Genomic DNA, 14,646 nt, shown 5'->3' on the forward strand with positions numbered 1-14,646 from the left:
AAAAGTGATAAAATAATTTTGTCAACGTTTAGAAGTACACCAGCGTAGAGTTGGTCTCAAAGGTAACACACATGGACTAAAAACTACAAACTCTCACTCATTATGGTCTTTCGTGACCCCGCAGAACTACATTTTCCAGAACATAATGTGACGTCAGGACGTAACTCGAGACGCGCATTACGTCTCTTCTCTAGCAAACCTCTGAATTCCGAGTGGCATAACTTACACACAGTGAACTGCAGAGACACTTCACATTTCAGAGGCAGTCGAGGGCATTTTTATACTCCTTTAAGATATTTCGTTACGTGAAAACCTTCGGGCTCCGTGTAACAATGGAGGCATATTTACGGAGCTGTCGTGATGTGATTAAGGTAAGACTATGGTACTGTACGCTTAAAGAGAGGGTTACGCGTGGTATGCTGGATTGGCTACTACCATTTTACCCACTTAAAAAGGGGCCAGTGGCCAGTTCTTGCACTGTCTGTGTGATGAGACATTAATAAACATGAGTGTTTTTGCCGTATATTATAGCTTGGTGTGAAAAATAATGTATGCTGCTTTGTTTAACGTACACTCGATATTGACACAAGTCATATGGCATGACGCGCGTGCATAGACCCTGGCCGCATGCGCCAATGACAAGCGACCACATGCATTGAGAGAAAGAGAGAAAGCACACAAGTCTGTTTGTTTACATTTATTATTTCTATAATATCAGTAAGTTTTATTATATATTTTTATACGAAAAGAGTTTTTTTATACGAAAAGTGTGTTTTTATATCACTTCACTTTATATCACTTTTATATCAATGACGCGTGCATACACACACACACATACACACACATATATATATATATATATATATCAGTTTTGCTATGCTTTCAGTGTAAAAAGGTCAGTTTATTAAGATGATTGGTGCAAATTCATCTGTAATATGTTGACCATTATCTGGCAGTGTGTTTAGTCAATAAGAAAAATTCCCACTTTTCTAGTTTTACAGCTTAATGTGCTCGGTTTCAAGGATGAAGGTGTCCCTATTTGCAGAGACAATAACACCTGCTGTCCATTGCATATGATCCTGACAGCATCTGTCCAACAGCAGTGCATCTCTGTACCCTAAACACTGTTGTTTTAAACCCAAACACCCTGACACCTGTGCTCACCAACTGCTGGGCAGATATTATGAAGTCCTGTGTTTACTTTGAGACTCTCAGCTCATGGAAGCAAGCAGAGATGGGTTCTTTAATTCAGTCAATGATTGAAGGAATTATTCGGTTGCACTTGTGGTTAAAGTGCTTTTTGTCTGCATTGAAGCATGAGGTTGCAAATAGAGCGGACACTGGAGTTCTGCCCACTCTGACCCAAGACCCACAGGTTCTGTAGTGTTTACTCACCATCCCGTGGTCCATTTCACATTGCGGTGACTAACTTCCTGCGCTGTCCCCTGGCCATGCACATATGGACATGAATAAGCATGTTTTTCCTGCACTTCCCCATCTAAGAAGGTTTTTGGTGATGATTATCACATGAGAGAGAGGGAGCTTGCCAAAATCTCACCCTAAACAAGCCTCGCCCCTGGTCTGTGCCAGCTGTGAGCTCAGTCAGTCTGTGTTGACAGTCCGTCGTTCAGTATTTAAAACAAACCCCAGCTGGTTGCCCAGATCAGAGTACATCATTTAATGCTGACGTCACAGATAGCTTCTGTATTCGGCTGGAGTAATGGAGAAGGCCAAATGCTAATTAACATTGGACGAGGAGTCATCATGGAGAGCGATAAAAGGCTTTATGGAATCCAGGGTGATGCATTCAGTGTTATTCTATTAAAATTGCTCTTCATCTTACAAGTGGTCCAGTAAATAGACTTCAATATAGAGTTGTGGGTTCTCAAGCTCCAAAAAAGAAAGAAAAAAAGCATATTTTAAGTAACAAATGTAGTTTATAATAACAACACTATAGTTTGAAATCATGGGTAAGTATTTTTTCTAGAAAGTAATCCTTTTATTTAGTAAGGATGCATTTAATTGATTCAAAATGACAGTAAAGACATTTATAATGTTACAAAACATTTCTATTTCAAATAAATGCTGTTCTTTTGAACTTTCTATTCCTCAAAGAATCATGAAAAAAAAAAAGTATCAAAAAAGTTTGGTTTTCTCAAAAATATTAAGCAGCACATCTGTTTTCAACATTGATAATAAGAATTTTTTCTTGAGCACAAAATCAGCATATTGGATATTTTTCTGAAGGATCATGTGACACTGAATGACTGCTGGAAATTCAGCTTTGCAATCACAGGAATAAATTATATTTTAAAATATATTATTTAAAATACAAAACGTTTATTTTAAATTGTTGTGATATCTCACAATTTTACTGTTCTTATCATTTAAATGTATGATATAATCAAATAAATGCAGCCTTAGTGAGTATAAAAAAACTTTTTTCAAAAACATCAAATCTTACAGACAACAAACTTTTGAACAGTAGTGTACAGGTGCTGGTCATATAATTAGAATATCATCAAAAAGTTGATTTATTTCACTAATTCCATTCAAAAAGTGAAACTTGTATATTATATTCATTCATTACACACAGACTAATATATTTCAAATGTTTATTTCTTTTAATTTTGATGATTATAACTGACAACTAAGGAAAATCCCAAATTCAGTATCTCAGAAAATTAGAATATTACTTAAGACCAATACAAAGAAAGGATTTTTAGAAATCTTGGCCAACTGAAAAGTATGAACATGAAAAGTATGAGCATGTACAGCACTCAATACTTAGTTGGGGCTCCTTTTGCTTGAATTACTGCAGCAATGCGTCGATCAGTCTGTGGCACTGCTCAGGTGTTATGAGAGCCCAGGTTGCTCTGATAGTGGCCTTCAGCTCTTCTGCATTGTTGGGTCTGGCATATCGCATCTTCCTCTTCACAATACCCCATAGATTTTCGATGGGGTTAAGGTCAGGCGAGTTTGCTGGCCAATTAAGAACAGGGATACCATGGTCCTTAAACCAGGTACTGGTAGCTTTGGCACTGTGTGCAGGTGCCAAGTCCTGTTGGAAAATGAAATCTGCATCTCCATAAAGTTGGTCAGCAGCAGGAAGCATGAAGTGCTCTAAAACTTCCTGGTATACGGCTGTGTTGACCTTGGACCTCAGAAAACACAGTGGACCAACACCAGCAGATGACCCCAAACCATCACTGACTGTGGAAACTTTACACTGGACCTCAAGAAACGTGGATTGTGTGCCTCTCTTCTCTTCCTCCAGACTCTGGGACCCTGACTTCCAAAGGAAATGCCAAATTTACTTTCATCAGAGAACATAACTTTGGACCACTCAGCAGCAGTCCAGTCCTTTTTGTCTTTAGACGCTTCTGACGCTGTCTGTTGTTCATGAGTGGCTTGACACAAGGAATGCGACAGCTGAAACCCATGTCTTGCATACGTCTGTGCGTAGTGGTTCTTGAATCACTGACTCCAGCTGCAGTCCACTCTTTGTGAATCTCCCCCACATTTTTGAATGGGTTTTGTTTCACAATCCTCTCCAGGGTGCGGTTATCCCTATTGCTTGTACACTTTCCTTCCCTTCGCCTTTCTATTAATGTGCTTGGACACAGAGTTCTGTGAACAGCCAGTCTCTTTTGCAATGGACTTTTGTGTCTTGCCCTCCTTGTGCAAGGTGTCAGTGGTCGTCTTTTGGACAACTGTCAAGTCAGAAGTCTTCCCCATGATTGTGTAGCCTACAGAACTAGACTGAGAGACCATTTAAAGGCCTTTGCAGGTGTTTTGAGTTAATTAGCTGATTAGAGTGTGGCACCAGGTGTCTTCAATAATGAACCTTTTCACAATATTCAAATTTTCTGAGATACTGAATTTGGGATTTTCCTTAGTTGTCAGTTATAATCATCAAAATTAAAAGAAATAAACATTTGAAATATATCAGTCTGTGTGTAATGAATGAATATAATATACAAGTTTCACTTTTTGAATGGAATTAGTTAAATAAATCAATTTTTTGATTAGGGCTGGGCGATATATCGCATGCGCATTTCGTCAGTAAAGCCGGTTCCCTTTCAAATGGAGCGGCATTTAATAGACAGAGCTGTAGTTCACTGACAAGCTACGCAATATCGCGTTCATTATCGCAGATGAATCGCCTTCGATAATGAACGTGATATTGCGTAGCTTGTCAGTGAACTACGGCTCTGTCTATTAAATGCCGCTCCATTTGAAAGCAGGTGATGCCGATTTAGCGGTAATCAGGGAACCGGCTTTACTGACAAAATGCGCGTGACAATCGCATGCGATATATCGCCCAGCCCTATTTTTGAGGATATTCTAATTATATGACCAGCACCTGTAGTTTTTATTCATTTTTATTTCAGTTGTTTGTTTGTTTGTTTTAATACATGAAGTCAAACCAAATGAAAGTGGGAAATGTTGTCTTAGGAACTAGCTGAAATAAAATGTTTTCATTTTTTTATTTTATTTTATTTCATTTCAATAACAAAATGTTTTATTGTTTTAGTTAACTGTAATTACCTTTGTTAGGAACAACACTGAAATTTAGGTGATTGTGCTCTGAAAATCTTCAATGTCCTCCACCATATCTCTCAAATCTTATTTGCGCATCTGTATGGCTACATGGCTACTTCCACACTCTCCGTTTTTGGGGTTGACGACCGCATTTACTTACAGGTGTCTCGAAATGTCCCGTTCACACAGAAACATACAGTAGCTTCTCAAATAGGCTACTGTCTGTATGAACGTGCATTGGGAGTCAGTCGTGTATTCTCTAAACAGTGATATCAAAGATAGCAACGTCCATAAAACTGCAGCAGAAATCTTCATTAACCAATAGCAGCTTTTATATCTGAGTGGAAAGCAGAGTATTTGAGTCACACTTAGAACACAAAACTGAACGGAGAACAGTGACTGGATTTAAAACCTTCCGATGACACACAGCTCATATCTAGTATCTAGACATAACTAGCTGTCCAGTCCGGTTCCATTCACACAGCGTGGGTTTTCTGAGAATGCGGTTGTGACGTAACCATATTAAAGACTCAAATACAGAACTGACAGCCGATTCTGTTGCTTTGAACATGACCTATATTCATACTTGCTGTGTTATTACAAGACATTATTTGACATTGCTGACTTTAAAATGTCTTCACATTGCAAGTTTGAATATGTGGAAGCGCAAATGAGATTTGAAAGTTATGGCAGAAAGGAAGATTTTCAGCTAATAACAGACTTGCATTTCAGCTCTGTTCCTCACACAAATATACCATTTTGCTATATAGTACATAGGTTGTATGAACTACTTATGTGGAGTTTCTTCTTTGTCCTTTCTTGATAACCCTTGATCACTGTATGGTTTTATTGTATGAACAAGAGCAGTGTCGACACCTTCTTTTATGTTCCATGGAAGAAAGAAAGTCCTACAGGTTTGGAACACAAGAAGTTGTGTAAATGATGATAGAATTGTCATTCTGGGGTGAACTATCCCCTTAAGAACAAATAATAAACATAATAAAATGAGTTTTGTTGTCATCCATGTTATCATCTGTTAAAGGCATACACTGCTGTACTATATCTTTTGAGAAGCCACAGAATGTGTTTTATCTTTGACATTGCACCGCACCTCACACTGGCTGTCAATGATATAGAGTGACTGGTTGATCATAAGTTCAACATTGTTTGTCAGATGAAGCTCTGAATGGAGCTGGAAGTCTTCACAGTCTATTGGATGCATTTTCAGCCTGTCATGTAGTTTACTTGCTGTAGATATTTGTGCATATAGACATTTTAGTTTGGTATTTCAGCCTGCAGTTTAATAGAGGCCACCAAAGCCTTATTATGAAGAACTAGGCTTGCAGTTATACGTTATGAATTCCTGTCCTATATTAGTCCAACAGCCTGTGACATTATTCTCCTTCATTCTCAGGCTTGTAGTAAGAACAGCCCAGGGCTGCATGTCGTAATGGGAAATGAGGCTTGTGATGTGGACTCCATGGTATCAGCCCTGACCTTCGCCTACTTTCTTTCAAAGGTATGCAACACCCAACCTAATAAACCGTATTTGCTGTGGTGTTTTTGGAAAGCTTGAGAATTGTCGGAGAAAATAGATGTGATAATTCTGTACTGGAGGTTGAGGATTATTGTTTTGTTCATCATTATTGTTGACCTGTTGTAGAGTCTTGATCGTAAGAGGGTACCGGTGCCTTTGCTCAACATCCCACGGGCTGAGTTTCCCTTGCGCTCTGACAGCACCTTTCTGCTGAGAGAAACCGGTCTGTCGCAGGACTACCTGCTTTTCAGGGACGAGGTGGACCTCCACAGCCTGCACAAGAACAAACAGCTGACCTTGACCCTGGTTGACCACAACGTTCTGCCCAGGTCAGTGTTCTGTTCCATAGGACATATGCAATACATGAACTGCACCATGTTCCATCTTCACATAAAAAAAGAATGATAAAGTAGGGGTGTGCGATTATATATAGTCTACGATAATATTGTAATTGTTGTTTTAACGATGTGCAATCTGATATTATCGAATATGTCCCTCAAAAACCAAACAGAAAAATGCCTAGAGAGTGCATACACCGTGTCATTTAGACTTTTTGGTTTAGGTTAGACTACTGCACGTGCACATTTAGAGTGCACTCTCTCACTGCGAGATTTACTCTAAAAATGCAGTAAAAATGCCCCTGTATGAGTATTTGTCTTTTAGGCTATATTTATATAATATATAGTAAAGCAATCACTCAAACAGAGTGAAGAGAGTGTGTTTTTTTTTGTTTTTTTTTCCAAATATCAGCACAATTGCAAATGCGATATTGATTTAACAGACACTATATTGCCTATTTTCGCTGAAAATAGTTCCAAACAAAGCCACAGCAGAGCTGTTTTGCATTTCTGAGCAACAAGCAGCAGTGTTTCGTTACTGAATTAATCAGTCCATTTGAACGAATTGTTTGAATTAATGACTCAATGATTCGCTCATTAACGGTGACTTGCCGCCACCTACTGGTGGTTTTACTTTCAAATTTAAAGGTCCCGTTTTTCGTGTTTTTTTGAAGCTTTGATTGTGTTTATAGTGTGCAATATAACATGTGTTCATGTTTCGCGTGTAAAAAAAAACAGTATTTTTCACATAATTTACTTATCTGTATACCGCTGTTTCCCAGTGCCCAAGGAAGTCGACCGGAAGTTGAAGTCGGCCGGGTGCCGCCATCTTGTAGCAGAACTTCACTTGCGTTAGCATCCCCATTGACTCCTATTCATTTTGGCGTCACTTTGACAGTGAATAACTTTACATCTGAGGCGTTTAAAGACTCCATTTGTCCATTATTTATTTCTAAAGATACACGACAATGTATAAAGGGCTCCATTACCTTCTATGTTACATTATGGCCCCGTAGAAACAGTTTTTGTAAAAATAGGCTAACGATTGCGTCATAACCACTCGACTCTCTGTCGCACAGTAGAGAAATTACCGTAGAGACAGGAGGAGATGCTCGCAGGCAATCGGAGTGATTATCTTAATATGGCGTACTGGCGTTACATTTTAAAATACTATACAAAATAATTAATCAGAATACTTACTCCTGCTCACTCACGCCAAAGAACTCCCCGCTCAAGCTCGCCGTCTCTGCAAGATTAACGATGGCAGTTTTGACGCACAGCTACTAGAAGATTTACATCTGTCAGACAGGTTGCGGACGTCATCAAGCTTAGTTTGAGTCTGCGCGTCAGAAACGGAAGTGCTAAAAATCGCTAAAAATGGGCTTCACTTCTCTCAATTGAGTTCCAATGGGGTCGCTGTGTCCATTTCTTTTACTGTCTATGCTGTTTCCACTGTCATAAAAACGGGCTGATGACTTCCTTGTTCTATGAAGTCCCTCCTTCAGAAATACGTAACGAGTTCTGATTGTGCCAGCGGTTCCTGTGTTGTGATTCGACAGCTCTGAGCGCACCGTGCCCGGAAAAGTCACGCCTCTTACCATAACGTGGAGATGCATGCGCTCAGTGTTATTGTAAACATGTCTTTAATTTTACCCTATCAATTTGAGCCGGAATCAGACCCGGTGATTGGACTGCGGGATGAAAATAACAGCATTTTGACGACATGGCGACAAACACACTCTACAAACGCAACTCTTGTGTATTCCTGTGGGCGGAGGTTAGTCAAAAAACTGTTTTAGTGACGTCATTAAAGAAGGAAGTAGAGGGATGTAGTCCAAACTGGCCGTTCGATGTAGGCGACTTCTGTTAAATAAAATATCTCGCTTGGCATTGAACTTTGAGCTTTAAAATTTTACAGATTTTATTTATACTCTAACAACAACATTACACACTAACTAAAGTTTGAAACATGGGATCACGAAGAACGGGACCTTTTAAAGTATCTTTTTAATTTTAAAATTTTAGTTTCATATGTCATCTTTTAATTTTTAAAACATCAAACATTATTTATGCATTTGTAACTGATATTTAACAAAATATGAAGAATAACAAAAACTTTAGGAGTCAGCTGTCCACAGCAATCCTAAACCTGCCAAGGTACCAGTACAGTAACAATCAGGAAAATATCTTTTTTTTTTTTTTTTTTTTTTTTTTTTTATATTGCACACCCCTATAAAGGAGTCAAATTTTAAATAATTAATGAACTTGAGCTATATAGTGAATTTTCAGTTGAAATATATATATATATAAAATAAACTGTGAAAATTATCTTGATGGATAAAACGTGTAAGTATCATAAACTTTTCTTGATTAGCCCCTTTTTTTGATAATCCAAAAGCCTATGGGAAAATAAATCCTATTGGACTTTTGTCAAGGGAACCAGCGTGATGCTAACTGCCAATTGGCCTATAAAGTGACAATTGTGACAAAGTGTCATAATTCCACCACTCTATTATGGTGCATTTTACCGCACCATATAAATGTATGTATGTAAATGAAAACCAAAATAAATATCAGAATGTCTATTTATATCTACGTCAAATTAATCGAATTAGTCCACCACTAATAGCGACATAAAAAGTATTTATTGAACCCAACCTGTGACCACAGAAGCATGATACAAACTTCTTTTGTAATAAATCTGTTTTATTCTGTAGTGCTGACAGTGAGCTAGAGGATGCAGTTGTAGAAGTGATTGACCATCACCTCCTACAGAGGCCCTCATCTCCCTCCTGCCCCGTCACTGTGGAGACCGTGGGCTCCTGTGCCACCTTGGTGACAGAGATTATTGCCCAAAAAGCACCTGAGGTGCTCGACCAACAAGTGGCTCAGCTTTTATATGGTGAGTCTCATGGTGACATGATAAACACAGAGAGGAATGTGAGCTCTCACAGCATGACTGCTGTTCAATCTGCTAGACGCTGTTAGACATCAGATGGGCTCAGCATGGTCTTCAGTGGCATTTGGCTGGAACAGATAGATTTGACTTGTACGTGCAATATGATAGAGACGTGAGATGTCAGCAGAAAGATAAAATCTTATTAAGTTGCAGAATGTATTTCTGCCTTGCGTTGACAGGTACCATTATCCTAGACTGTGTTAACATGGCACCTGAGGCAGGTAAAGTCACCCCTAAGGACAGCCAGTACGCCAGCTTTTTGGAGAAACGTTTTCCAAAGCTGCCTCCGAGAGGCGCTCTGTTTCAGTCGCTACAGAATGCCAAGTTTGACGTGTCAGGTGAGAGAATCTTTTATTGTGTAGATTAATGAAACAAACTGCTTATAGACTCATTAAAACTTTAAAGCATGTGTTCATCAAAAGAAATTTCACAATACTGCTCTGTATTTCAGGCCTCTCCACGGAGCAGATGCTGTTAAAAGACATGAAAGCTGCATCTGCTGGAGATCTGAACTTGGCTGTCAGTGTCATTTACATGACACTAGAGGTCAGTACTGTTATGACATCTTTCACTTGACCTCTAAAAGCTTCTACAATCTCTGCAGCTTGCTATGTATTGATTTGGATGTTTTTGGTTAATACAGCTAAACAAAAACTGATATTTATACAGATATTTATGCAGATATATACAGATTTTGATATTTTGCCACTTGCTTTGCATATTTCTTGAAATTTTGTCATTAAATATTACTGGGTTTTTTTAATTATTATTATTTGAAATAGTTTTTAAAGGATTCAATTACACCCCTAGAAAGAAGTACAAAAACCTTTGATTGCACTTTATTTTAAAGTGTTCTTGTTTTGGTATAATTATACATTTAAGTACTGAGTAGTAATAATTATCTACATGTACTTACTATAGGGTTAGGATTAGGGTTTTGTTTAGTGCAAGTTGCATGTAATTATGCATAATATAGTTTTTACTACAGTAACTACATGTAACGTGTAATTTTACTGTAAATTAGTAAAGGACACTGTAAAATAAAGTCTTACCAAACATTTTAACTGTTGTTGTAAAATTCTGTAATGTCCATTGAATTTTTCGTTTTCTTCTATAATGTCTTCATAATATTGTTATTGTTAAAACAGATACTAATATAATATAATATGATATGATACTAATGTTTTAAACAATAAAATCCACTTTTTACAAGTTATGATGGAACATTACAAATTACCCACAGGAAGAAACTTTTGTGCTTTTTCGCAGATTAGTCTATTTTATTATCTATTAAATGAGATTCAATACTGAACAATGTATTCTTGTGTTCTTAAAAATATTTTTGGATTTCATCTTGAAATCATATAATACTTTTAGCGCAAGTAAACAGCGACATTTGATTCATGGCCAAAGACAAATGATCTGCTGTTTCATGCTAATGGCGTATTGCAGTGGTCTTATTTTGATCAATGATTAAATATTGGTGATTGTATTGGTGCATTTGTATAACCTCTATAACCTATAAGTTATGTGTGGAATCTCATTGCATGCATTTCTAAAACACTCCGGCAGGACTTTAATTTTAGAAGATCACATGCAAATTACATGTTTGCTCTTGAATGAAGTGAATCTTGTTTTTGTGCTATGTATTTAGCCTCAGTACTTGGTTCCACAAAGAGGAAATGCAGATTCTGAAAAGTAAAGAGCTCTTGTTGTGGGCACAAAATGTGCTCATGTGCCCATCCTCATGACTCATGTGAATTCCTTATTAATACTGAAGCACAACCGAATCCAAGTCAGACACACCCAGACTCACCGCAGGGCTGGGCGGCCTGTCTCACACACCCACTGATTACACCAGACGTTAACCTCCGTGACAGGCTCTTCTGTTCTCTTGTTAGTACACATACAATAGTAAGATAATGTTGCTGAATCAGATGTGTATCAGAACTGTTCACAGTACAGGAAAATGGGAGATTTTTTTAACATGGCATAAGAAAGTCATAGATTCAAAATCAGCCCCAGTATGTTAATTATAACACACTAAAATGGCATTTTAATACTTCAAAGTAATAATTCCATCAATTTAATGTTTATTACTTTATTATTTTAACTGTCAGGAATAATGTGAGTGGCCATTAAAGTTATTCAGAAATTTTTGTCCGATTGATTGACAAGAATCAGAGATGTGTCATAAGAAGAAATGATGTTTGACGTATTTTTAAGATCATTTTTTTCAGTTACAAATTATTTCATTAAAATACCATAGTCGTAATAAAATATTACTAACAGCTGAAAAAAAAGATATATGTTGGAATTCAAAGGCATCAAAACTTTGAATAATATTGTGCATTAAAAATATTTATCTCCAGATCTGTTTGTGTTTTAAAATGTCTCACAAAGTGAAATGATTGCAGTCCTTTTTGTAATGCTCATATGTTAAAAGAGCTGTTCTGTTTTTAGGCTTTTCTTCAAAGGCGTGGCCTACAGCAGGATCTCTGTGAGTTCTGCCACAATCACAGCTACAACCTGCTGGTCGCAATGACAATCTCTTTCAATGACAACAAGGAGCCCTTCCGACAGCTAGCCGTCTACAGTTCCAGCACTGTCTACAGGGAAGAGGTACTCATTATGCTTTACACTGATTAAAGAAATCAACCAACAGATGTCTTTCTTATATACTCTGCATATAATAAATGCTATTCTTTTGAACTTCTATTCATCATATTCATCATATTCATCAATGTTTTCAACATTTCTTGAGCACCAGATCAGTGTATTAGAATGATTTCTGAAGGATCATGTGACACTAAAGACTGGAGCTTTGCCATTACACATAAGCTACCATCTTACCGACCCCAAACTTTTGAAAGGTTGTGTATAAATTAAGTTGAGAATCTGTTCTAATTAATCTTTTTTCTTTTTTTTCATAGATGAGTAAAGCACTAGAAAAAGCCAAAACCCCCAGTCTGGACCTTAAGCCAATGAGCAGTCCATATCTGGATGTCAAGGCCTATATACAGGGTAACACACTGGCATCCCGCAAGAAGGTAATGCCCATAATCACAGACTTCCTGAAGGATAGGGAAAGGAAAGTGGCTCAAAGTGGAAACATAGAGGACCTATATCTGGACGATGATTCCAATCAGGACCAGTGTGACTCTCAGCAATGTATTGAAGACGCTGGGATTGAGGACGATACTCCATTTCCTCCAACGCCAATGAACAGTCTGGTTGAGGGTTGTCCCTTGGACAATGGCCTACCAAAAATCAGCCCTGAGGTTTTGGTAGAGAAAGTTACCAAGATGGCCAGCATGGAGGACACATCTCCTGAGGGACAATGATGAAGATCTGTTGTCCAAGAGAGTCTTGGATAAGAGCTGGAGAAAAAAAGTTCTTCTGCGTCTTCAAGAGGATGCGGTGGATATACAACAGTGATGCACCAGGGCGTGAGAATGTAATGGTACTTTTTTTGATCTGGTTAACTCACAAAGGTACGATACGGTCTAAAGAGACCATTCTGTTGACTTTTTCTAAGGACTGGTACATGATGATTCAAATGGAGCATTATATAAATGCATCACATAGAAATGATAAATGTCATAAAAATGGCTGTAAAATTTCAGGTTTAGTCCAATTATTTATTGCTCGCAGTAGTATTCACATTCAATCTTCTAAATTACTCTATTTCCAGGTAAACGTGAGCTTATTCAGTTCTAAAACTGACAATACACACCCGGTGCAAGCTAGCGACTGACAATTGATAGAATGAACCAATTCTGAATTAATTTCAGTTATTATACAAATTTTAACATGGTAGTTATCCTTGCTTTTGGTGCCACTAACATACATACTCCATTCTTTGTAATATTAAAGAAATAATTTTCAGCTTGTCTGCAGGCCATGTATGTAGCATGGAATTGATTCCCACATATTATTATAATTATTTTGACTTGTCCCTTGATTTGTAAAAGCGAATAGAAAATGCATTTACAGTACTCTTACAGTGTTAGCCCAGCAGGCATAAGAATTTTTAATCATTTGGACACTGATATAAACTGCAGATTTTCTTTTTAGCTGGTCATGATTCGTGTTAAATTTTGAAAAATGCAATAGTTGCATATACACTTATACATAAAAATAAATAAATATTATATATATATAATATAATAAATATTTTCACAGTGCTGCCTGCTTGTCTGCTAGGCTTCCAATGTGCATAAATAAGCATATATAAGCAGTTCCTGTTGGGATGAGTCAAAATGATAGATCTTACAGGATTAGTTCACTTTAAAATGAAAATGACCCCAAGATTTACTCACCCTCAAGCCATCCTAGGTGTGTATGACTTTTTTCTTTCTGATGAACACAATTGGAGTTATATTAATAAATATGATGTGTCTACGCTTTATTATGTCAGTGAATGGGGGCAACGAGTATGAAGCTCAAGAAGGTGCATCCGTCCATCATAAATGTACTCCACACGGCTCCAGGAGTTAATAAAGGCCTTCTAAAGTGATGTAAGAAAAATATCCATCTTTAACAAGTAATAAAGTAAAATATCTAACTTCCGCTAGACCTCAGTTACATAAGTTGAATAGGGAAGGCGGCGTAGGACGTAGTGTAATCGTTTTGTACTGCGAAAGGCGTTACACTTTCTTAAGTTGAATACGGAAGTCGGTCTAGCGGAAGCTAGATATTTTACTTTACAACATGTTAAATATGGATATTTGTCTTACACAAACACATTGCTTCACTTCAGAAGGCCTTTATTAACCCCCTGTAGCCGTGTGGAGTATGTTTATGATGTATGGATGCACTTTCTTGAGCTTCAAACAGGTTGCCCCCGTTCACTGCCATTATAAAGCTTGGACGCATCAGGATATTTATTAATATAACTCCGATTGTGTTCATCAGAAAGAAGAAAGTCAAATACACCGAGGGGTAATTTTCATTTTAAAATGAACTAATCCTTTAAATTGATGACAACACGCTGCAGTGGATGTAAATGAAGATACACTGGATTAGTTCATCTTGTCATTATTCCCCAATAATATTGTAAACGAGTGATTGTTGGTAAATGAAAAGTGAGTATAACCCCTCTGTGGCCTTTTGCATGTTATAGGTGTTAACTGACCTACTCCTGGTTAGAATTAGTGCACCTGCATTTTACTCAATGAAATTTTACCATTAACTACCAAAGACCTCAGTTGTATTTGTGTGCGAGGCATGTTAAGCATTTGATCAGAGTTCAAAAATTATATAAG

At 37.5% G+C, this 14,646-nt stretch overlaps 1 protein-coding gene across 2 annotated transcripts; it reads left to right on the forward strand.

Annotated features, from left to right (window-relative positions):
- Positions 1-169: 169 nt before the first annotated feature.
- prune (prune exopolyphosphatase) lies at positions 170-13,267 on the forward strand. Of its 2 annotated transcripts, none has more exons than XM_048211621.1 (8): positions 170-371; positions 5,960-6,064; positions 6,209-6,411; positions 9,138-9,322; positions 9,559-9,717; positions 9,831-9,925; positions 11,843-12,001; positions 12,313-13,267. In XM_048211621.1, exons 1-8 carry the CDS (start codon positions 333-335, stop codon positions 12,721-12,723), a joined length of 1,356 nt encoding a protein of 451 aa, XP_048067578.1. In that variant the 5' UTR covers positions 170-332; the 3' UTR covers positions 12,724-13,267. The 2 variants fall into 2 exon arrangements, with proteins under 2 accessions (XP_048067578.1, XP_048067579.1); XM_048211622.1 differs by lacking the exon at positions 170-371 and adding an exon at positions 1,549-1,798.
- The last annotated feature ends 1,379 nt before the right edge of the window (positions 13,268-14,646 follow it).

Source organism: Megalobrama amblycephala, linkage group LG13, assembly GCF_018812025.1.
Source record: "Megalobrama amblycephala isolate DHTTF-2021 linkage group LG13, ASM1881202v1, whole genome shotgun sequence".
Lineage (NCBI taxonomy): Eukaryota > Metazoa > Chordata > Actinopteri > Cypriniformes > Xenocyprididae > Megalobrama > Megalobrama amblycephala.

Excerpts from the sequence above, each read along its gene's own strand:
- prune (XM_048211621.1), top strand. The coding sequence starts at position 333 with ATGGAGGCATATTTACGGAGCTGTCGTGATGTGATTAAG. Across the intron at positions 9,926-11,842 it reads TCATTTACATGACACTAGAG|GCTTTTCTTCAAAGGCGTGG; the intron begins GTCAGTACTGTT and ends TTCTGTTTTTAG. Across the intron at positions 12,002-12,312 it reads GCACTGTCTACAGGGAAGAG|ATGAGTAAAGCACTAGAAAA; the intron begins GTACTCATTATG and ends TTTTTTTCATAG.